The 25734-nt window shown below is 43.7% G+C and overlaps 1 protein-coding gene across 5 annotated transcripts in view; it reads left to right on the top strand.

Moving 5' to 3' along the window:
• Window positions 1-25734, top strand: part of fanca (FA complementation group A) — a 193782-nt gene that overhangs the window by 112165 nt on the left and 55883 nt on the right. For all 5 annotated transcript variants that reach the window (XM_088297906.1, XM_088297905.1, XM_088297904.1 and 2 more), the window contains 6 exons: window positions 2654-2724; window positions 2847-2945; window positions 7030-7163; window positions 7262-7332; window positions 23588-23687; window positions 24367-24554. In XM_088297906.1, the coding sequence (XP_088154032.1) occupies window positions 2654-2724; window positions 2847-2945; window positions 7030-7163; window positions 7262-7332; window positions 23588-23687; window positions 24367-24554 (663 nt within the window). The remainder of the gene's footprint in view (window positions 1-2653; window positions 2725-2846; window positions 2946-7029; window positions 7164-7261; window positions 7333-23587; window positions 23688-24366; window positions 24555-25734) is intronic.

The raw sequence follows: 25734 nt of genomic DNA, 5'->3' as shown, positions 1-25734 counted from the left end.
AAGGACAGTCATAAATTAAATCGGGCGTCTGTCGCAACGTTTTTCCTTTATGAATGTTCGTTTATCACTGCTGTGTTGCTATGAAAGGGAGGTTTACATCGTATTAACTAACTGTTCATAGGTGTGCATTTTATTAACAGGACAGGCATGAGGGAACGGCATTGGTTAACATCGCGTTGAGAATAGATAATTTTTTTTTTCCATATCGATGCATATTTTGAGCAGATTATATCGGTTAAATCGATTTTCGATGAATCTTTACATCCTTAGTGTTTTCACAACCATAAGGCACACCGAGTTAAAGGGCGAAGTCTCAATTGTGTGTGCTATTTCTGTATTCATCACATACACTGTGCGCACCACACTATCATGCTAGCGAGATCTATGGATCTCAGCCTATACACAAGGCGCTCCGCATTACAGGGCACCTCGTCCGTTTTGGAGAATATTTGGGACTTTAAAGTGCGCCTTATGGTTGTGAAACTACAGTACACACATTGTAAGACATGCTTTTAGAATGATCAGTAGTGTTAATGCCAAAGTCAATCTAGAATCCCGTTGACATGCTTTTGCTAAAATTTGGAAGTACATAAGACCAATTAGATTAGATTTTATTTGACTTTGTACCCTAGTTAGTGGGGGGGTGGCATGTCTCAGTGGTGGAGTGGTCGTTTTCCAAACTAGAGGTTGTCATAGTATCCTTGAGCAAGATACATAACCCCCAATTGCTCCTGATGGCATGTCATCACGAGGTGGATGAGGTAATAATGTGAAACACTTTGGGTACCGTAGGTAGAAAAGTGCTATTCAAGTAATAGTTCATTTACCTTTTCCTCGAAGACGATCTCCTTCGTTTTTGCAGTGTTGAGCTGTAGTCTATTCTCCTCACACCAAGCCGTTAGTCTCTGGATCTCCTCCCTCTAAGCTGTCTCGTCTCCTTTTGAGACCGACCACTGTCATATCGTCAGCAAATTTGACAATGGTGTTTTCTCCGTGGGCCTGGCTGCAGTCATACGTGTAGAGAGCATACAGGAGAGGGCTCAGCACGCATCCTTGAGGGGAACCGGTGCTCAGCGTTCGGGTGGAGGACATGTAGGGGCCGAGCGTCACAGTCTGCGGTCTGTTGGTCAGAAAGTCCATAATCCAGGTGTGTGTGAGGGCGGGGAGGCCGAGAATCTCCAATTTCGTGATGAGGATGTCTGGGATGATTGTGTTAAATGCCAAGATGTAGTCCACAAAGAGCATCCTAGCATTGCTCTGCTGTTGTTCCAGGTGGCCCAACACATGCAGACCAGTGTCGATGGCATCCTCTGTGGATCTGTTAGCTCGGTATTCAAACTGGTAGGGGTCCAGTGTGGGAGGAAGCCAGTCTCTGATGTGCTGGAGAATCAGTTTCTCAAAGCACTTCATCATGACTGGTGTGAGAACAACAGGACGGTAGTCATGCAGGTGGATTATGGGTGACCTTTTGGGGACAGGAATAATGGTGGAAGTTTTCAAGCAGGAGGGAATGACTGCTGACTGCTTGAGCCAGGGAGCGGTTGAAAATCCTGCAAAAGACATGTGATAGCTGGTGGGCACATGCTCGTAGGACTTTGCCTGGTATTCCGTCGAGTCCAGTAGCTTTCCTGGGGTTTACTGCCAGGAGCGCACGCCTCACATTGTGTTCCTCTAAAGAGAGTGAGGGGGTGTTGAGGCATGGAGTGTGGGGGTGTGGCGGTTGGGGTGAGAACTTTGGGAGTCCAGTCTTTAAATTGGCCTTATTAAAGTCTCCCGGTACTATATGAACGCCATCAGGGTGGGCCCGCTGTTGTTTATTGATGACGCACGCGAGTCGCGAGAGCGCCGTGCTACTGTTGGCATTGGGACGGATTTAAACAACAGTAACGATCAAAATAAGGCCGACATCTAACGAATGTTCTCGATTTCGGGGAATGAGTGCTTCTCAAGGATCATGCTGTTACTGCACCAGTCCTCATGCACGTAAACACAGAGACCCCCACCCCTGCTCTTACCGGTGTCTCTCGTTCAATCCGCACGATGAAGCGAGCGCCCAGCTAGCTGGATGCTAGTCTCAGAAACGTTGGAGTGCAGTCAGGACTCGGTGATGATGATCACACAACTGTCCCGAACATAGTGGTTTCCCACGATTTGTAATTCCTTGGTTGAAATTATCTTTGGGTATTTATTTATTTATTTATTTTTTTTAATTTTATTTCTTTTCGGGTATCATTTGGTGTACATATAAAAACATTGATAAGATTTGGTTGAGTTAACTGGCCAAATGGATGGTAGTCAATGAACCATTAAGATACAGCATTGATTTTGAAATGTTGGATGGTGGAAATGTTATTTTTGGAAAAAAATAAACCTGATGTTTATAAACCTGGTGTGAATGTTTCATAAAGAGAGTTTAAAAAAAAAACACTGTTATGTATATTGTTCAATGAAAAAGGGGTCAATTCCACGTCATTGCTTATTTTTGGAAAAACTGACACATTTACTGAACAATAAATGTTTGTCTTTATATAGTGACTGTTTTAAGATTCACGGTTGCATTTAAAAATTTACACTGAGCTTTAATAATGGCATACTGTTTATTGTATTAATAAAGTTGTATTTTAATTGTATTATGTTGTATTCTTGTGTTAAGAGCCGATAAGATTCCTGCAGCACAGTATTCATCATACATGGAATCTTGTCAAAGACTGAGACAGCAAGAAAGTGAGTCATCTTTAATTTGAACAACACACGCGCCCCCCCCACCCCCCCTCACCATATATTTTTATGGGAAAAATGTTTGTTATACTTTGACATGCTGAAACATTCAACACTGTGGGTTCCAGGGAATTCTTTAACTGAGGAGCATCATGATGATCCGCTGCATGTCCTAAAACGTCAACTGCAGGAGCAGAGAAAACTTGTCTCAGATGGAAATGATAGAGGTAGGTTTACACATAAAGCATAAATTACTCTGTATTTAATGCCGAATTAACAAGAGTGGGATTGGTCCCAGACGTTGGTGAATGGTGGTTGGTTGGGAGGAATGTACTCTACGAGGAGGTCCACCATGTGCTGCTGTTCCGCTCAAAGTCCTGTAGACAACGCTCTTGGCTGTTTGCTTGCGTATTGCTGCATTGACACTTAGAACCCAGTATTGTTGTCTGAGATTAATACTCTTTGATACTGCTATCGCCCTGGAAATGCTCCTTTCTGGACAAACTTGAGGATTTCCACTTCTGCCTGCTTGAGATCATCGACGGACAGTGTTCCTGCGTTCGATTTCTTCTTGGGGCCCTTTTTTAGTGCATATTTAATCTTTGAGATCCAAGCGACTGACCTTTCCAGGCTGTTCCCGTCAGAATAGTGGAAGATGAGTTGGTTGACAGTATCCTCTTCTGCGGACTATGAATTCACCATTGCTGATCTCGTGACTTCTGGATCCGCCGCAGTAAGAGTATTGTCCGGCATGTCTGGCCTTGTACTTTCTGGCTGCCTTATGAAGTCAGGTCCTAAGCACCTTTCTGCTGATTACAGTGTCGTCTTCACGCATCTCCATTGTGGCGCTTCTGGTCTGATGGCTGTGAGTCAGTTGGCAACAAAGATGAATTGAGTAGTCTCATTGTTTATGTATTTTAGCATTAATGTGCATTAATGTAATACAGTGCGCTCCAGCGGTACTTCCAACTCTCGTTCTCCCCGCATCATTCTGTCCACACGAGCAGCCACAGTGGCGGCAGTTAAGTCCATTCTTGGTATGGTGACTGGTTTCAATGGAGCTACTCTGGTCTTGCCCATGATGAAAGCACAGTGAACTTGGTGAGTGTCATCAAGCACTAGGTAGGTAACGACCCTAAACTCAACAACTTTTTAGAAAAACGTTACTGAAAAGCTCCGGCCAGGTTTTCGAATAAAACACAATACAGAGACTGCCCTTGACAAGATTTTAAATTATTTCGAGTAACATAATGTCGCTTACAAAAAACAAATGGTATTTTTTTTTTTTTTGCAAGCCAACCACGGAGTTTTTTTTTTTACAAGATTTTTGTAAGTAATTAGTAAGTTTTTGCAAGTGACAATTTGTATACTCAATGACGCAATTTGTCACCTGTGTAGTCGTCTGTGGCCATTTTATAAATTTAATTACTCCAGTGGCAAAAATATGTGTTTGCTAATGTAGTGCTTAACTAGTCCAGAAGAGGGTATCATTGCTGTATTTATTGAACGGCCATCTTTATGGAATGTTCTGAATGTTCATTCTCTGTCGAGTAATATACAATACAATACAATACTTTATTTATACAGCGCATTTCACAACAATACAAATTACCGGGAAATTAGAACACAAATTAAAAAACAAACACATATACACATATAATGGATACCAGAAGAACAGCCACAGTCTCATGTTGAGTCGAAAGCTAAAGAATAAAAATGTGTCTTCAAATGTGTTTTAAAATTGGGCAGTGAGGGGGCTTGCCTAACATTTAGTGGAAGGTCATTCCATAGGGAAGGACCGGCAACAGAAAAGGCACAATTCCCCCTCAGGTTGCGCTTTGTCCGCGGCACCTTCAGCAGCATGTGGTCTGCAGACCTGAGGAAGCGGGCAGGTGCGTAGGGGTGGAGGACTCTGAGAGGTACACTGGGGAGATGCCATTTATAGCTTTGAAGATGAACAGAAGTATCTTAAAGTGAACTCTAAAGTACACTGGGAGCCACTAAAGAGGGGCCAAGATTGGTCTTATATGATCTGTCTTCCGAGCTCCAGTTAAAAGGTGAGCAGCAGCATTTTGGACTATTTGGAGGCGATTGAGGGAAGACTGGCTGACTCCATAGTAAAGTCCATCCATCATCCGCCGCTTATCCGGGGTCGGGTCGCGCAGGGAGCAGCTTCAGCAGGAAATCCCAGACTTCCCTCTGCCCAGCCACGTCTTCTACCACTTCCGGAGGGATCCCCAGGCGTTCCCAGGCCAACCAGGAGACATAGTGTCTCCAGCGTGTCCTGGGTCGTCCTCGTGGCCTCCTGCTGAAGCCAAAGTAAAGTGCATTAATCTAGTAATCTAGCCTAGATGTAACGAAGGCATGGATTACTGTTTCTAAGTACTGATTGGAAAGAAAGGGCTTCACTTTAGCCAGTTGCCAAAGATGAAAGAAGCTGGATCAACCAACAGCACTGATTTGCCAATGTAATTTAAAATCACTTTTGAGTTTAAAACTCATATTTGAGACTGTCGGCTTTAGATAATATTTGTAATTTAGATGAAGAAAAGAAAAAAGAAAGCCACTATTAAGTTACGTTTTTTTTGCAATGTGAGAGACATTTTTGTAAGGCTCACTGGCTGTTTATTTCAGTTTTACACAAAAAGATATAAGAAACGAAATATAAGATAAATTGAAAAATCAGTAAGAAATAAAACTAACAAAGGAATAGTTAAAAAGAATTAACACAAATCCTCAACCCAATTTTCGGAACTCGATTCATCATCATTCTTCATTTTATTGAGGAACTGGACAGCCACAATGGCCCATTTTTCACTAACAAGCTCAGTGTGTATATATTTTTTGATCAGGAAATAGAAATTAGTTATCACACTTTTATTTCTTACCTGTATAGGTTTGCATGGGTGTGTCTGCTTCACTGTGGTGGGCAGGGTTGTTTTTAATCCACGTAAAGCACTTTTGAGTCGTAATTTAGGGCTTCCGCACACTGTGCGAAGCTTCTGAACCCGACTAGAGCCCGAAAATTTTAGAAAATGACAACTGGCCATTCACCCCTCCACCAGGGCGATTTAATATGTGGACTCCATGCAATGTGAACTACGCAAGCCTGTATTGCATTCTGAGGCATGTTATACAGTATGACTTTTTTCAATCCATGAAGACTTTCTGTGAAGGAAAACACAGATTGTTGCAACAACAGGAAGTGGGTGAAAATAAGAGGAAAATGTCGATATATTAAAAGGCGGGGCTTGCTCTACATCACTTGAATGGACTTTTATTAATTTCTAAAGACAGGGGTTGGCATCTCTGTTTGCATACAAAACACAAAAACCAGCATTTCACAGGCACAGGTAATATTGCACCGCCATATTGTCTGTGTGAGGTAACAACAGAAGCGTCAGTCAGTGTATGCCTACGGCCCCTCCGACCACCATCAAACATTCACACCCAGCCGTACACCAGTGTGAGTGCCACTGGTGAAAAGGTGAGTAAAGTAACTTGCCCAACACATGACTTGGAAATGAATCTGCACACCCTTGGGTTATTGGACGACCTGCTCTTATCTCTGAGCCACGGCTACCCCACTTATATACTGTACCTACTGTATATCTGCAAAAGCAATACTCCTACATCTTTATAGATTGTCCAGAATATGAAAACAAAACAGAAAATAACACAAGGACTGAACGGAGGAGAACACATCTTATACACAAATGATGGCGTTGACCTGATAAAAACGATGTTCTGGGGCTCTCTGGGTAATGGCTATCCCATCTCCTTCTCAATCAGGGTTGATATTGGTTCGTGGGTTAATTTTGGGTTTCACACATGTGCTTCAAATTTAATACATGGCCAGCCTTTGAGATGCAAGGATTTAGGAAGTCAAAGGTTGCTGTGCGACACATAAGATGGCGCGTGACGTGCAACGCGACGCAACGTTGAATTGACATATGTTTAATTTTAAAGCGCCGTTGCAGTGACATCAGAAAGTGCAAACAAGAGCAGAGGAGCGGTAGCTGTTTGAGTGATTTCAGGGTGCGAATAGCAATTCATCAATCAGGGGAAAAAGCTTTTTTTACTTGCTGGTCGGGTGCTACACCGGCACTTCTAAATATAGGCAAGCGTTCACCGGGGTACTATTGTCCTCGCACGATGCCCCACAGCAATCACCAAAAAAACCAAGCACAATTTAAAAAGTCCTTTAATTTGCAGAATAACACCAATCTGTTATTCTGGTTATGTAGTAACTACAGCGATATATATCAAGTAGGATATTTCTAATGTTTAATGTTCACCATAATCCATCAGATATGTCGGCTCACCTGTCAAAGATCTCCAACACACTGGGCTTCATCTTTCCTGGTCTTCCTGATGACCTTTTGGGATATAAAGTCATCAAGCTGAGAACTGACATGCTTTCATTGCCAGAGTTCCACTTGAAAGTATGGACTGAAATCCGGTCTTGTTTTCGCTGTTTTCACTTTGTATGCATCTGTTGTCCATTCATTAGTTGCATCTCTCCTTTCTTTCTTATCCTCAGGTTATCGATGTGATACTAAAAAACTTTTGCCAGTGTTTTTTGGATGCTTCAAAGACACTGCCTCCAAATAAGTGAGCACTCCTTCTTGAAAGATTAAATCAATATTGTTTTACTTGTTTCAACACTACACACAATACACACCTATTTAGTGTTCACATTGTACAGGGTTCACCAACATAGGGCACCAGATAACCCCAAAGGACCTCATGAGTTGCCCATTGGCCTGTTCTACAAATAGCTCACCAAACTTTAAGGAAAAAGTCAACCATTTTTTAGACACAGCATCACATGTCATTCAGTATGTTCCTCACAGTTCATGACATACATTTGAGCACCTGCTAGTTATAAACCCCCAGAATGTTTTGTGTTTCAACGTACTGTATTTTGGTGAATAGAAAAAAACAAAATATCTTATATGGTACTTTACCCTATTTTGGAAATTCGTCCGCATATATATATATATATATATATATATATATACAGTGAACCCCCGCTACTTCGCAGTTCACCTTTCGCGGGTTCAGTGCTTCACGGGTCTAAAAAATATTCGGGGGCATTGTAGTTTCGCCGAGCGGCACAAGGGGGCGCTGAAGCGATTAGACGGCCGGCGTGCGCCGAAGAGGAGAGTGGACGAAGAAGAGCAGGTTCCCCCGGACACGATTGGTGGCGACGTTTCGCGCGGTTCGGACCGTATCAGAGCTCCGGCCGGCGTGCGTGGCAGTTAAACCGTAGATGAGCACCTTCCCCGGGCACGGGCGGTGCCAAACGGCCCCTAAGTTTAACCGAATGGGAGCTGCCGAGGAGGAGGGCATGCTCGCGTCACAGTAAGCCGAAGAGCACCTTCCCCGGGCATGGGCGGAGCGCGAGGCTGTCAGTTATGAATGAATAAATAAATAAATAAATGAAGAATGCCACCTTTCATTTCACTGTCATGATCCGTGCCTGTCATGCCGCGTGTGTTTTTGTTTTTTCAGCTGTGTGGGCGTTCCTCCAGCGATAGTCTCGCGCCATGTCGTCAGCTGCTGCGAGACGCGCTGATTACACTGACTATATTGTGATTATAATAAATATTGTAACGTTGTATAATAAATCAGGCCAATTTGTCCATCAGCGAACGCTTTTATTATTAAGCCAAAAACGGCTGCTGTTGGCCGCAACCACGCCGATCAGAGAGAGAGAGCAACACAACAACAACAACAACATAACGTTCACTCCCCTGCTGCCTTCACAGCCTCCACAGAAAAGAGGAAAACACAGAACCCTTGAACCGTTTACAAAGTCGCTACACTATCTTTGTATCACCACCTTTTTTCCCGTGTCTGCGTTTGGAGAGTCCTGTTCAATCCTCCAGCTCTGCTGGAGGATCATAACATTCACAGGGCACACCGGACGGCGTACCAGCAGGTAAAAGTCGAAGTAATTAAATAAATACAAAAAGAAGTAATTGAATAAATACAAAAATAATGGCTGGGGAATAAAAACACAAGTTTTAATAATAATTTGGGTTTTTTTTTGTTATAACATGAATTTCACTCTCTCTCTCTCTACCCATATATATATATATATATATATATATATATATTTTTTTTTAAAGCATTTTTGAAGGTGTGCCGCTACTTCGCCCCTATATATATATATATATATATATATATATATATATATAGGGGCGAAGTATATATATACAGTGTTTTTTTTTTCTTTCTTTTTTTTTAAGGTGCGACGCTACTTCGCGGATTTTCAGTTTTCGCGGGTGGTCTCGGTCCCCATTAACCGCGATAACCGGGGGTTCACTGTATATATATATATATATATATATATATATATACATATATATATAGTGCTGTCAAGTGATTTTTTTTAACTAATTAATCACAAAAAAATTCCATGATTAATCACACTTTTCAACTACTATTTTTTGCGAAGCTTGTAACAGATATTTACTTGAATAATATCTTGAAATTGATGCAAAATCACCAAATATGAAGTATATTTAATTCAAAGACTGTTAAAATAGATTTCTTTGATTCTTGAATACGGTCTAAATGGAGACATCTTTACAGGCATTTTTCTTCGAAACATTTCTCAAAACTGCCCACAAGCGCCACACTCCAGCAGTGTTAGTGTGTAACGCTGTGTTTTGTTCTGAGACGTGCTTATTATGTACAGCTAATATGGCACAATATTTTCAAAGTATGCAAATGATTTTTGTAGTAAATCAAACTGAGTTAACTGAGTTAAAATATTTAACTGAGTTTAAAACATTTTGGATTAATCACCTGTTAACGCTTTAATTTTAATTATACAGTGAACCCTCGCTACTTCGCGGTTCACCTTTCGCGGGTTCAGTGCTTCGCGGGTCTAAAAAATATTCGGGGGCATTGTAGTTTCGCCGAGCGGCACGACGGGGCGCTGGAGCGGTTAGACGGCCGGCGTGCGCCAAAGAAGAGCATGGGCGAAGAGGAGAGTGGACGAAGAAGAGCACGTTCCCCCCGGGCACGATTTGGGGCGACGTTTCGCACGGTTCGGACCGTACCAGAGCTCCGGCCAGCGTGCGTGGCAGTTAAGCCGAAGAGGAACAACTTCCGCCCGGGCACTAACGGGGTGACATTTCGCTCCGTTCGGAACCGTGCGAGAGCTCCGGAGGAGACCGGCCGGCGTGCGTGGTAGTTTTTTTTTTTTTAAGCATTTTTGAAGGTGCGCCGCTACTTCGCACTTTTTTTTTTTTCAGCATTTTTGAAGGTGCGCCGCTACTTCGCGGATTTTCAGTTTTCGCGGGTGGTCTCGGTCCCCATTAACCGCGATAACCGAGGGTTCACTGTATATCTAATTTTGATATAGCCCAGGACTCAGCCTTCAGCTGCTTATAATAATAGCTTTCTCTGATTCTTGAATACGATCTAAATGGAGACATATTTGCAGGCATTTTTCTTCTGTTTCTCAAAACTGCCAACAAGCACCAAACTCCAGCATTGTTGGTTTGCAGGGCCCAGGGGTAACTCAATGTTTTGTTCCGAGTCTTGCTAAAGATGAACAGCTAATATGGCGCAATATTTGCAAAGTATGCCAATTATTTTTTAAGTAAATCAAACTGAGTTAATTGAGTTAAAATATTTAACACTTTAATTTTTACAGTATATATATATATATATATATATATATCAATCAAATTTTATTTATATATTTATATAGCACTTTTCATACATAAAATGCAGCTCAAGTGCCATTCCACCCACCCAACATAAACACAAGACACATCCACATGCACGCCTGAACTTGCATACACACAGAACACTTGCATTCACACAACCTAATAAACTGTCTTAATAGAAAGACAGAAAGACATGGCAAGGCACAGAGAAACCATATGAGAAATTGAACCCAGGGTAGGTCATCTGCGCTGAGAGGGATGACAGCATCACGGCCACAGGGAGCTCCACCAACACACAGACCCCCGGCCCAGACTGACCGGGGTAGACCCTACACATAGTGCAGAGGGCCCCGGTCCGCCGGGCCTAAGGAGCCTCTAGGATGAAGCCCCCTGTGAGAAGGCCAGCCACACCTCCCAGCGCGGAGGCCCTCATGAGGAAATACTGGAGCTAAAATATATAAAAGAAAATGATAATGCTCAAAGACAAAGAAATTGAAAATTAAAAGACCATAATAGAAAACGACGGAGCTAAAATATATAAGAAAAATGATGATCCTAAAAGACAAAGAAGCTAAAAATTAAAGACAATGATAGTTGATAAAATTACAGTCCTGAATTTAAAGACTAAGATAAATCATTTAAAAGCCAAACTAAAAAGGTGAGTCTTGAGCCTCCTTTTAAAAATATCAACAGTCTCTGCGGACCTGATGTCCTCCGGCAGGCTATTCCTTAGACGAGGACCAGAATGGCTGAATGCAACCTCACCATGTGTTCCAGTCCTCACCCTAGGAATAATTAAAAGGCCGGTGCCAGAGGACCTCAGGGTCCGCGAGGGTTGACACGAGAAAAGTAGGTCAGATAAATAAGATGGCCCAAGACCTTTAAGACATTTAAAAACTTATAGAAATACCTTAGAATCATTCCTGAAACACACGGAGAGCCAATGCAGCGATTTTAAAACTGGTGTAATATGTGCCCGCCCTCTGGTCGTCGTCAGCACCCGTGCGGCTGAATTCTGATGTAGTTGTAGAATGGAAATACTCTTTTTGGGAAGACCAGAGAGCAGGGCATTACAATAATCTAGGCGGCAGGAAATAAAAGCATGCATCAGCACCTCCGTATTAGCCTGAGAGAGAAACGGGCGGACTCTGGCTATATTCTTAAGGTGATAAAAACCAATCTTGGTTACATTTTTAAAATGAGGAATAAAACTGAGCTCAGAGTAAAAAATGACGCCCAGGTTCTTCATACATTGTGAGGGTTTAAAATCTTGTAGTTTTTCCCTCTGACCTTCAGGACCGAAAACTAAAACCTCTGTTTTGTCCTGATTGAGCTGTAGGAAATTCTCTGCCATCCATGACTTTATATCTAAAATGCAATTTAAAAGGGTATCAATAGGCTTTGTATCATCCGGAGACATGGCAATATAGCGTAACTGTGGAAGCTGAGGCCCTGTCTCCTAATGACATCCCCAAGAGGAAGCATGTACAGATTAAAAAGTATTGGGCCTAAAATTGAACCTTGGGGAACCCCACATTTAATTTCATGGGTTTTGGAGGAACAGGTATCCATACTTACGTCTGTCTGTGAGATAGGAATAAAACCAGTTAAAAGCAGTACCAGAGATGCCCACTAGGTTTTTAAGTCTATTTAATAAAATGTGGTTATTTACTGCGTCAAAGCGGCACTTAAATCCAGTAGCACCAAAACTGTGAGTTTTTTTGCATCTGCAAAGCACCTGAAATCATTTAAAATCCTTAAAAGACCTGTCTCTGTACTGTGGTTCATTCTAAAACCAGATTGAAATTTCTCTAAAACATGATTTGAATTTAAAAAATAATTTAACTGTAGAAAAAACATTTTTTCTAAAATCTTACTCAAAAACGTTAAGGTGGATACAGGTCTGTAATTATTTAAAACACTGGGGTCTGAATTGCTCTTCTTCAGAAAGAGCTTCGCCACCGCCGTTTTAAAGGCAGTGGGGAAGACACCCGTCTGAAGAGAGCAATTAACTATATTTAAAATCTGTTCCTCAAAAAATAAATAAAAAGCTTTTAAAAGCGATGTGGGAATTGGATCTAAAAGGCAGGTTGTTTGATTTACCTGGGAGAAAACTCGACCAAGTGTCCTTGCATCAACCAGGGCAAAACTTTCCAGTTTTTCCTTTGGTAAAAATGACTGTCCAGCGTTAATAAAATTTACATTTTGATGAGCTAAAAGACTGGATATTATGTCATCAATTTACTTCTGAAGTGGTCTGCAAAGTCCTCACAGAGATCTGTCGACGTCTGTGACGACTTTTTAAGATCAGAGCTGGTTAAAAGATCAAAGGTGGAGAAGAGATATCTCGGGTTGTTTTTATTAATTGTACTGAGATTTGAGAAGTAAGACATTACTGCCAGTTTGACTGTTTTATTGTAGGATTTGAGTATTTGATAATGAACTGTAAGGTTGCTCTTTCTCCACCTCCTTTCTGCACTCCTGCATTTTCTCTTTGATTTCTTAATTAAATAATTTCTCTACGGGGCTATAGTCTTAATTTTTATGGGGTTTTTTTTAAAAGTGGAGCAACCGAGTCTAATGTTGATTTTAAAACCCTGTTAAAATTATCAACAATAAAATCACAAGGTGCAGGTAAAATGTCAAGCAGGAGTGCTCTTTAAAATCTCAATAAAATTTGCAGCCACCTCAGAAGTTAGGTAGCGTTTCCTCACTGTTCTCACCGGGGCTGCTTGTTGATTAGAACTGGCGATGTTAAACTATACACAGTAGTGGTCTGACACAGCCAGGTCAGCAACAGAGGACACACCAACGGACAGGCCGTAGGTTATGACCAGGTCCAGGGTGTGTCCTCTGTTGTGAGTCGGCTGTGCGAAATGCTGTTTAAAATCAAAATTGTTTAAAAAGGTTTAAAAATTCTCTGGACAGTGGGTCAGAGATATTGTCAACATGCACATTAAAATCGCCGGTTATTAAAATTTTGTTATTAGTGGAATGTAAAATCGATAGGAACTCTGACAACTCACTAATAAAAGAAGTAGAGTGATGAGGAGGTCTATAAAGGACTGCTAAAAACAAAGGCATGGTGTTCAAAGGATAAATACCTGTTAAAAATAGTTTCCTTTGAAATAAGAGAAGTTTTTATAATTGACGCAGTCCCACCTCCTCTTTTACAGTCTCTGATCGAAAATAAAAAATTAAAATTTGGTGGGCAAGCCTCGGTGAGAGCAACTGGAGCATCTTTACCTAGCCATGTCTCAGTTAAAAGAATACCTTCAAGGTTGTTGTCTAAAATCAGGTCGTTTATGATAAAAGTTTTGTTTAAAAGGGAGTGCACGTTCAGCACAGCCAGGTTAATGTTTGTGCTAGACGTGCGCTCATGGTCGCATGGATTTGAAATGTTGACATGGAAAGGATTGTCACTGTTAAAACCACTTTGTTTGTGTGAGGGAGGGGGAAGCGTCTGCCAGTGATGGTTTGAATTGAGAAAATGTCCGATGTGTGTGGCAATGAGAGTGGGGGCCTGTTGGGAGTGCTATTGAAGGGAAATAAGATTGGCCTGTAGGTGGGTGTAGTGAGGTTGTTATTGCAATGGTTTGTGGTAGAGCTTGGAGTGGGAACACAGGCTGAGTGATTTGTCCATAGGAGTCAGCTGGGAGCATGATTGACGACTGCATGATGAATGTTAGCTGCTAAAATCGAGCTACCGAGGAAGCTCGGGTGAAAACCATTTGGTTGGTAAAAGGAACGACAGTTCCAAAATTTGTTAAAATTGTCAATAAAAGCAAAACCGAAATGTCCGCAAGTGTGTATGAGCTATATGTTTAGGCTTAAAAGACGACTGAACCGCTCGCTGCCGTGGGGTAGCGACGGTAAAGTGCCGCTTATCCAGACCGACAGACCGCAAGTTTTTAGCAAGTCGAAGAGGATATTAAAATCTCGCTTGGTTTGCTCCGATTGTCGGCGCACTGTTTTATTCGTCCGCACGTGGACAACGAGCCGGGATACGGATGGTGGAAGAGAGAGAAGAACATCCGGCATGATGTTAGCTATGTCCGTAACTTACGGGATAACAGCGGGTGATAGTACCAATGTAGTGTGTGTGTTTAATGATGCTGTCGCCAACAATGACGATGGTTGGGGAGTGTAGAGGATGTGCCAGGCTGAACCGTGAACTTTGTGGAGAGAATCCCGACGTCGTTGTCCTAAATCGTGCTCCCTAGGCCGGGTGGCAACTGAGGACAGGACTGGTGAGTGGCGCCGATGTTGTGGCCCACTCGTGTGCTGGGAAACTGCGTCCCTGAGCAGCCCCACTCGAGAGCCGGCCGACCGGGCCACGTGTGGACTCCGGCCAAATTCAGCGTGAGCGGCAGGGAATTTGAAGGAGGTCCTGGGACCCCAGCCTTGGGGTCAGATGCAACGGCCGACGTTTTCCGACCGCAGGGGCGCAGCAGTGGCAGGGCAGAAAAGCGATTCTTCATGACCAATTGAGGGCGGGGAGATGGTTCTCTGCTCCTCTGGCTGCGGGATGTCACCTCGACCCAGGTGGTACCATGGAGTGGTGTTGAGCAGGATGGGCCTGGGCAGGTAGCTGGATCCCATCTCACCGTGTCCGTCAGTGGAGCCTCAGTCATACTCGCAGGTGTCATGATTCCGCTGGAATGCCCATCCATAATGACGGCGGAGAGTTATGGGAAACGGGTCGTGAAAGACGAGATGAGGGACTCTTTTCGACTGAGTTCTTCCGTCAGACGATGGACTTCCTCTCTCAGGTCAGAGATTGTTTTATTTGTCTCATCCTGCACCATTATGAACCGGGTCCGGTGACCGGGGCTAGCACCGCGGGCTAGCAGCGGCTAGTCTGAGGCAGGAGTATGCTAGCTGTTTGACAGTTGTTTGACAGTTGGCCGGTTCACCGGTGGGAGCGTGTCCGTAGGTTAAAATTTTAAAACAGTCACTGTATACAAAAAAATTATAAAAAGTAGAAAAAGTATCTCCAAGTCGTAAAAGTAGAAAAAGCTTACAACGATGAGCACTCCTACGAAGGCGAACAACCTCCGCACACCTCAAAGTCATGTTGCTGCATGGCTCTTTTGTTTATGATTGAACAAATAATATGAAACAAAATAGCAGGTTGCTAAAGTTCAGCTATTGTGATCTTTTGTGGCTCCTTGGTGAGGTGTTAAAAAAAATACATTGCCCCTTGAAGGGCCGTCAAAGGGAAACATCCCCGGCAGGGTGTAATGTCGCAGCCTGTCATAATGGACAATCTGGAGCGGGGGCTCATCCTCGAACGGGCTACCAAGCTGATAGGTAACCCCCACCTCGTCATCCCTGTCCATCCGCCGTCGGACCTGGTAGGGCCCTTTCCAGTGAGGGGCCAGTTTTTGTCGGCTCTCTGCTGGAACACTTAGCCACACTAAGTCCCCACCTTGTATGGCTCGTGTCTTAGTCTGGTGTCATAAGTCCCCCACCTTGTATGGCTCGTGTCTTACTCTGGTGTCATAATAGGACTTCTGGCTCTTGCTCGCCACACGATTGTTCTCCCGCATTTTACTGAAAACCGTGTCCAAGCATCTTAGCAGAGAGCTAGCAAAATCCTCTGGCGACCCGGAGCTATACTCACTCAGCGCCGGAGGACCCAACACCATGTCCTGAGGGGTCCTGGCCTCTCTGCCATGTATGAGGAAGTACGGTGTGAACCTGGTACTGGAATGCACGCTGGTATTGTACGCCAACACGATTTGGGACAGGAAAGAGTCGCACTCCCCCTCGCAGCATAGTAGAAATTTGCCAGTTGATCAATCAAAGTGCGGTTGAACCTCTCGACCATTGCGTCCGACTTTAGATTGTAGGCCGTGGTGTGTGTCTTCTTCACGCCCAACTTCCTACATAAATCCCATACAATGTCCGATTCAAATTGCCTGCCCATGTCTGTGTGCAGGGTTTCCATCACTCCATGTTCCAGTGTATAGTTCCTAAAGAGGTGCTCAGAGACAGTTGTGGCCCGTTCATCCTGCATGGCATATAAATTGACAAACTTGGAAAAATAGTCCTCAACTTTGGCATGCGTAACACTGGTCGCACCATTCTCAAATGTCTCTCTGTATGCCTGGCCAAAAACACACACTCCGGGCACGTTCTAGGACCCGTTCATAGGCCAGATGAGCCGTGAGAGGGCCCCCGTGCAGGTGTCGGAGGAGCTCTGGGACCAGAATAGCAGGGACAACAATCTGAGTAATCTGTTGCCCCTGCGGCTGCCGAAGCACTCTGCATACCAGTCCAGCCATCAGGGACAGCCGGTGGAAATCATACCACAGTATCCTCAGACTCCAATTAGCACCCTCGCATCTCCCTCTGACAAGGTCTTTCGCCAGCCTCCAGCCAGGACAGAACCCGTCCAAGGTCCTCGCCTCGTTCCTGGAGCTCCCTGATGGAAGACCCACCATGCGACAAGGTGTAGATCAGGGCCCTGTCTTTAGGAAGCAGCGGATGTGAAGTCCGCCAGCCGGGACCGAAATCGAGTCTGGACGCTGGGACAGCATCACTGTCCAGGGAGACCTGGGTCTCCGAATCTGCCTGAGCAATACGAGCACTGCAAGGGGTGTCAACAGCACACACGGCCCTTGGGCCTCTGACTCCCTCTGTCTGGGTACCTGCATCTGTCCACGTCGGGAAATCACAGACCGCCGGCCCTGAGTCTGGTCGGCGAGATAAAGCGTCTGCGTTGGTGTGGGAGACCCAGTTGTAAGGTTCCAACTCCAAGGCCCAGCGCCCTGTGGTGTCGTTCTCAATGGCCAATTGCCATAGCCCCACCAGCGGCCGATGATCTGTCACAATAGTGAATGCAAGAAGGCCCCGGTAATGCCAAAAATTGCGTACGGCCCATACTAACTCCCGGTCATATGTAGACCATTTTCACTCTGCCTTCGTGAGAGCCCCACTAGCGTAGGCGATCACTTTCTCCTCGCCGCCCACTCCCTGTGCTAACACTGCACCTACAGCAACGAGGGATGCGTCTGTGTACAACCTGAATGGCTGGACAAAGTCCGGGTGGCATACAATGGGCTCAGAACAGAGGGTATTCCGCAAAAACTCAACCGCCTTTTGGCAGTCCGCTGTACAATGAAATGGCACCTCCTTTTCCGTGAGGCCAGTGAGTGGGGTGGCACACTTTGCAAAGTCCTTTACAAATCTCCTGTAATATGATCAGAGCCCCAGGATTGCCTGCATCTTCGCGGCGGACCGTGGGACAGGCCATGCTTTCACCTTTTCCGTGTTCGGGGATCAGGGCTGAGTCCCGCAGCAGAAATCACATGGCGCAAAAAAAAAACACATAGTCCCAGGCTAGCTGGCATTTGCGGGCGTTCAGGCGCAGCCCCGCCACGCCAATTCGGGTAAAGACCTACCCCAGTGCAACGAGGTGTTCCTCGAACGACTTAGTGTAAAGGAGAACATCGTCCAAATAGATCATGCAGACATGCCACGGCAGCACCATCTTCATGACTCTCTGGAAGGTCGCCGCCGCATTAGTAAGGCCCATGGGCATGGATTGGAACTGGTAGAGGCCCTGGCCCGTGGCGAACGCTGTTTTCTCACGGTCCTCTGGTGAAACCTCCACCTGCCAGTAGCCGTCTGAAAAATCTAGAGTGCTGAACCAGGTGGCCCCTGTGAGGGCGTCCAACGTGTCGTCCACCCGTGGTCACGGCTGAGAGTCTTTTATGGTCACAGAGTTGAGAGCCCTGTAGTCCACGCAGAACCTCCAGGTGTTATCTTTTTTCCTCACGAGCACCACAGTAGATGACCATGGGCTACAGCTCTCCTCAATGATGCCGTCGTCCAACAGGCGGTGTACCTGTCTCCCCATCTCCTTCCTTTCCCAGGAGACGTACGGTAGGCCCGCTTCTTTATCGGAGGATGATCGCCCATGTGGATGCGGTGTTGGATTTGGTTGCGGACCTAGTTCCCTCTCGGTCGGTCCGGAACAGCCCCTTGTGTTTCTCGAGTAAATGTTGCTCAGTATACAACATACTGTTGAGCACCCTAGCTACCGTGCACCCATTCTCCACTGGCGCCGCAGTTCGTGTAATGGCCAGTCCAAGGGTGTCCAGGAACGCTGACTCAACGCAGCCTAGATAGGGTCCCTTCGGAGCATAGCATTGGATGGTAGGCCCACCTTAACAGGGACCAACATTTCGATGCAGGGTGGAACTGTTGTATCAAAAGACACAGATATTACAACTAGTGCTGTCAAGTGACTATTTTTTTTTAACAAATTAAATACCAAAAAAATCCATGATTAATCACGATTAATCACATTTTTCAACTACTATTATTTGCGACGCTTGAAACAGATATTTACTTGAATAATATCTTGGAATTGATGCAAAATCACCAAATATGAAGTATATTTACTTCAAAGACTGTTCTAATAGAGTTCTTTGATTCTTAAATACAATCTAAATGGAGACATCCTTACAGGCATTTCTCTCCGAAACATTTCTCAAAACTGCCCACAAGCGCCACACTCCAGCAGTGTTGGTTTGCAAGGCCCAGTGGTAATTTGAACGTTTTGTTTTGTCCTAGACGTGCTAAAGATGTACACCTAATATGGCACAATATTTGCAAAGTATGCAAATTATTTTTTAAGTAAACCAAACTGAGTTAACAGATTTAAAATATTTAACTGAGTTAAAAAAATTTGGACTAATCACCTGAGTTAACGCTTTAATTTTGACAGTTATACTTACAACATTCAGGTATGAAATCAGTGGCGCGCATAAGAGGAATATCCAAATCACTGATATGGAGCAAACCACGACCAACGTCCATAACAGCACGAATTCGTAACATGAAATCAAAACCCAACAAAATCTTCTGTGTGGACCCCCCGCACTACATGAACAATTGGCTGCCAGGCTCTGCCCCCCGTCTGTAAAGGAAGAGTACCTAATGTGTCCAACAATTGTCCCCCCACTGCACGTGCAACAGTGTATTGTTGACTCAACACCTCATCACGAAGCACTGGCAGAGACATTCTGAATGCCTCCGAGATCAGCGAAATGTTAGAACCAGAGTCAATCAGAACAGTTACATCAACGCCCCCCACCAGTCCTTATACATAAGCGGTTGGTTTCGACTCACCTACGTCGCATGAGTCTTCCAGGGAGGCAGGAGCCCCTGCCCCCTCACAGTCCTTTTGACCCTGCGTCGGCGTAACTGACATCTGGGTCCCGATGACAGTTAGCTGATGTTTCCCGACTCCTGACTACGTGGGAATGGAGATGGTGATCAGCGATGAGGTGATAGAAATCTCACACCGCGCCTTGACTGTCGATCCTCTGCAGTGTACGGGACCCGTGAACCTGGCGCGATGAGAAGTCTGTGTTGGCGTCCCAGTCCCCACGCTCTCTTGGAGACCATCCTCTGGTGACGCCTCCTCCCTGAGGCCCACGTTGGGGAGAACGGCCCCTCACACACTCGTCTCTCCTGACGTCGCCGCTGGTCGACCTGCAGCCAAACTCCCCGCAATCTCAGCAGCAGGTGCGTCGCTGACCTCCACGCAGCCTCAGGTCCTTTAGACGCTCTCGGCCTAAAGGGGAGCCACTTCGGCCACTCTCGCTTCCCTGCTGGCATGTTCTCAGCTCACTCAGCTCCGTCTGTATGTTGTCCATCTTCATTTTGAGCTTCTCCACCACACGGATGAGACCCTCCGAGGCGCCAGCCATACCATCACCGGCTGGGACCTGCGGCGTCCCAATCATAGCTACCACGGTAGGATGCGGGAGTGGGTTTGCGGGTCCACCCAACGGGCAGGTCTTCAGTGCATACCTAGCACACTCACAGCGGCTAGCAACAGTCATCGCCTCCTCGATGTCCGTTGCCCCCTGCCCGTGACACTTGGCTTGGAGGGGAGGATCGATGCCCGCCAGGAAACACCGAAACTTCTCCCCCTCTATCGCAGGCTTGTCATAACTTGGAAACGCCTCAGCCTCAAGTCTGGTTATGTCAGCAGCATACACCTCCAAACTTTCGTGCTGAGATGCACGTCTGAAAGTCCAACAGCAATTGCTTCTAACCAAACGCTCCTTGCAGCTTCTCTTTCATCCGCTCATCGTCACATTGTACATCCGCAGGAAAACTGTCCCACAGCAGGAAGGCTGCGCCATCCAGCCTGGTGGGGAGAATATTGACAAGAGTCTCTCTGTAGCCCGTGATGCGCACCCCCGCTGTCTGCGCGCGCACCGCAGCTTCAAACAGCTTAATCCACGTAGCGAACGGCTTCTGACCATCACCACTAAACGGTGGCGGCAGCTCCACTTTAACTTTAAAGTCACTCACAGAACCGTTCCTCATAGAAGGGTAATGGATAGCTTCGTCTTCCACTCTCAACGTATCCTCCAATTTCCCGCGGGAGAACATCTCCGTCATCGCACCCAACGTTCAAAATTTTCCAAGAGATTCAAAATACAAAGCACTAACACTCCAGTTATCGCTGCCACCAATGTAACGTCCGAGTTTTGGGGCTTTCTAAGTTCCCGTCAACAATAATACGAACTTAGGAACAACATGGGAGCGCCGCCCGTTTATTCAATCGGGAACAGTTTAACACAATAACACACACTTCTCTTTGCCGCACTGCTCTGACGTCATCGCGAACCAGTCATTACAAACAGAGATTAGAGCACATGAACCACTCCTAAGCCTACAATATTCACTTAATTAATAGGAAGTTTGAACTCAATAGTCGCTGTTTGCAAACTGGTGTTTGCACCTCCTCATTTATTTGTAATTTTTTTGTTCTAATTTATTTACAACTTTGCTACAGTAATACACCTGCTTTTAGTTGTTTCATATTTTACATTTTAGTTTAAAGATGTTTATAACTGTTGTTGCTTTCGAGGTTTTTTTATTTTCTTCTCTTTTTGTAAAGGAGTCAAGTGACTAATGCACCTGCTCTTTTATTTATTTTTTGTTTAAAATAAGTTTAATATTTTGCTGCTGCATACATTGAAGTGGGAAATACAACGTTAAATATCTGAATTATTATATGAATCCAATGGTGTCATAGTGGGTTAACCAAAGTCTTCCCAAACAGTGCTATTTGAGTCATCTGGTTAAAATTTTTCTAGTCTCAATATCGCAATGTACATTGCAACCTCCACGAAAATCGCAATATCATTTTTTTCCAATATCGTGCAGCCCTAATATATATGTATATAGAATCAGAATCAGAAATCCCTTTGTCATTGTACTCAAGTGCGCAACGAGATTAGAGAGCTCCCCTCTCCAGTGCAATACAACAATAATTCAGATAAATATATAAATTAGATAAATAAGAGAATAGTTAGTGCAATGGAAAATAATACTGAATAGGATATATAAAAACACGTTGCTGTTCTGCAAGGTAAGGGTGGTTGTGTGTGTGTGTGTGAGAGAGTTTAGAATGGAGATGGCTCTTGGAAAGAAACTGTTTCTCAGTCTATTGGTCTTTGCTTTGATGCACCTGTAGCGCCTGCCAGAGGGCATCAGGTCGAACAGGTGTGAGTTTGGGTGGGTATTGTCTTTGACGATATTGAGAGCCCTGCTGAGGTAATAATCCTACATGCGACGGGCGGTGTAGATGTCCGACAGTGAGGGGGGAGGGCAGCCAATAATCCTTTGCGCTGTTTTGACCGTCCTCGGGAGCCTCACTCTGTCCGCCTCAGTGCAGCCGCTGTACCAGGTGGAGACACAGTACGTCAGCAGGCTCTCGATGGACGAGTGGTAGAAGGCCAGCAGCAGCTTCCTGTCCAGGTTGAATTTCCTGAGGACTCTCAGGAAGTGCAGACGCTGGTGGACCTTCTTTACCACTGCTATGGTGTTGTGTGTCCAAGAAAGGTCATCGGAGATCTGTACTCCCAGGAACTTGAACGTGTGGACCCTCTCCACACACACGTCTTCGATGCAGAGGCGGGGCGGCACCGTCTTGTTCCTCCTGAAGTCGATGACGATCTCCTTTGTTTTTGCAATGTTGAGTTGCAGTCTGTTGTCCTCGCACCAAGCCGTCAGTCTCTGGACCTCCTCTCTGTAGGCTGTCTTGTCACCTTCCGAGATCAGACCGACCACTGTCGTATCGTCAGCAAACTTGACAATGGTGTTGTTACCGTGGGCCGGGCTGCAGTCGTAGGTATATATATATATATATATATATATATATATATATATGTATATATATATATATATATATATATGTGTATATATATGTATATATGTGTATATATATGTATATATGTGTATATAAATGTATATATGTGTATATATATGTATATATGTATATATATATATATATATATATGTATATATGTGTATATATATGTATATATGTGTATATATATGCATATATGTGTATATATATGCATATATATGTATATATATGTATATATATGCATATATATGTATATATATGCATATATATATATATATATGTATATATATGCATATATATATGTATATATATGCATATGTATATATATGCATATGTATATGTATATATACATATATGTATATATATATATGTATATTTATGTATATGTATATATATATATATATATGTATATATATATATGTATATGTATGTATATATATATATATATATGTATATATATATGTATATGTATATATATTTATATATAAAACAAACATCAGGTAACTGTCATTGGGACCCAGATGTCAGTTACGCCGACGCGGGGTCAAAAGGACTGTGAGGGGGCAGGGGCTCCTGCCTCCCTGGAAGACTCATGCGACGTAGGTGAGTCTAAACCAACCGCCTATGTATAAGGACTGGTGGGGGGCGTTGATGTAACTGTTCGTGTATATATATATATATATATATATATATATATATATATATATATATATATTTAAGCCCACATATGTATGTATGTACGTACCTACTGTATGTATATAGTCAATTTATATATATATATATTTATTTATATATATTTATTTATAAAGGGTCTCTGAGCCGTCCTCGGTCTAGACCCAAGTCCCTCTATCCGTTTGTCATGGGCACAAAGCACCGGACAACTAAATATGTTGGTGAATCCTGACATAAAACATTGCATGAAACAAGTGTTGAAAATATTGCGCTTTAATTCCAATTATTTTCTGCAATCACCTTCTGTCTCTCTCTTCAGGCAGATAATGTGGGCTTCCAGGTTTTTGTGTGTATTAGTTTGTAACACACAGTTTCTCTCCAGCCTTCTAAACAGACTTTGGCATTTGCTTCAGAACCAGGTATGCAAAATGTCTGTTTGTCTCCTCTTGAGAAAACAATTAATCATTTTAGTGTCAAATCAAACTCATGAAAAGTGTAAATCGAACTCACGTAAAGTGTTGCACTTTGTGTTTCATACCTTTGCTTTATAGACTAGACTTGACTAGACTAGTTTGTTAGATGAGACTTGAGCAATGCAATTGATGATGGTACACAGAAGTGATTGTGGCAGCATACCGAATGTACCTTTTTTAACCGGCGGCACTATTTGTTTGTTGGATTTAAAAAGAAAAAAAAAAAACTAACATAAATATAATACATTTATATGTTCATTTTCACCCTTTAAAAATATATCCCAAATAAGGAAATAAAGTGTTTGCTAAGTGATAGTCTCAACAAATTACTTTTATTGGCATAGCTTAAATTAAATATATGCGTCGTGTAAAATAAGTGTATTTGTGTTAGTTTTTGTTTCACTTTGTAGACATAATTTTACACGTGGAAAAAAAAATCCCAATTCGTACCACTTTTGGGGAAATAAAATGTATATAAATTGCTGCATTTTACACACCAAAGTTAATCTATATTTTAATACAATTGCATTCAGAAACTCATGTTATCGCTGTTATGTAATCCTGTGTAAACAGTTGTATTAGATTCCAAGTGTCACTTGTTCAATAAGATTTCCTGTGTCTAAAGGGGCCCGTGTTGAGTGACCCACACATGCTCGGTCTCGCAGCTTTTGTGGTCCACCTACTTGCCTCTATGTCCCGAAGTCGTGTTGTGCAACTGATTTCACTGACGGAGCCTAACCCAGTATCTGTGTCAGAGGCTCTTAGCTCAGCATTGGTCTGCAACACTCACACTCGCATGCACTTTTGTGTCAGGTGAATTATGATAGCAATTAAGTGCTGTACCTTCTGGACTATAAGCCACTCCTTTTTTTCCCGTGCTTTAAACCCTGCGGTTTTAAATGTTTTACTGACCAGTTCATCTGACAATCGGTTTACAATGAAACTGTCTGCATACTAAATATTCTTATCAACCATTTGTGTAATTCTGTGAAAAGCTTAGATGCTGAAATATTTTCCCAAAACCGCATACTAAGAGTTAAGCATAAGAGTAACACAGGAGAAACTATTGCTCAGGTCTGCCAGTGCATCCCAACAAGGATAATTGTCAAAATTCAGTATTACCAACGGCTTTCGAAATGCTGCAGTCATGTGAAGAAGAGGCGAGTTCTAGTTTATTGGCCATTTTGCCTCTTGATAAGTGACAATGACGGTGACCATAAAATAAGTGAGTGAAGGAATTTTGGGGGCTTTTGAGTTATGACACTGAAGAAGAGGGCTTTGCTGTTTTGCCCCATAGAATAATAGTTGACGGGGTGCGGGGTTGGGGTGGACGGTTGCGGGTGTGATGGCCAGGACCGGCCCAGAAATATACTGGCTGTTTGCATATTTTCCGGAAATTCCTGATGGCCACCCTTCCCCTGCTCACACTAAACCCTATGGTTCTCATGGAAGTATAAAGGTTACAAGCGTACGAATCTTACATCATCAACTTACGCATCAAATATGGCCCTGGTTGTCGGTTTGTCAATTTTACTGCTTTAAATAAAAACTTCACTAAACGTAAAGTAAAAACCTGAGCTCATGCATCCAGTCGATGGCAGCTAAGGCTCCATCATTTGTACTACTTGCGTCTCCGGCATGATCAGCGGTGCATACGTAGACGTTTGCTAAGTATTACAAATACAGTGGGACAAAATGTGTTGGGTACTTAAAAAAAATATCTGTGACTTTCATTCATCGATGGACATTAAACCAATAGAAATTATACTTTGTACATATTTATTAACTATGTAATAATTAGTAATTAATTTACTCTTGAAAAGACATTTTCGCAAAGCAGGCAGAAGAATTCCACCTGATACATGATTGTGGGCTCAGCCAAAGTGTGGAACAAGGGTGCAAAGGGCTGGGGCGACAGACCACTTTGAAGAATTGGGTCACCCGACATATTCGCAGCCTCGACGGGAATGTACGATTGAGGGCTACACTGGTG

The sequence above is a fragment of the Idiotropiscis lumnitzeri genome, chromosome 6, assembly GCF_059441095.1.
Source record: "Idiotropiscis lumnitzeri isolate Australia: NSW breed Sydney's pygmy pipehorse chromosome 6, RoL_Ilum_1.0, whole genome shotgun sequence".
Taxonomy (NCBI): Eukaryota; Metazoa; Chordata; class Actinopteri; order Syngnathiformes; family Syngnathidae; genus Idiotropiscis; species Idiotropiscis lumnitzeri.
This window is presented reverse-complemented; position numbering and strand designations above follow the sequence as displayed.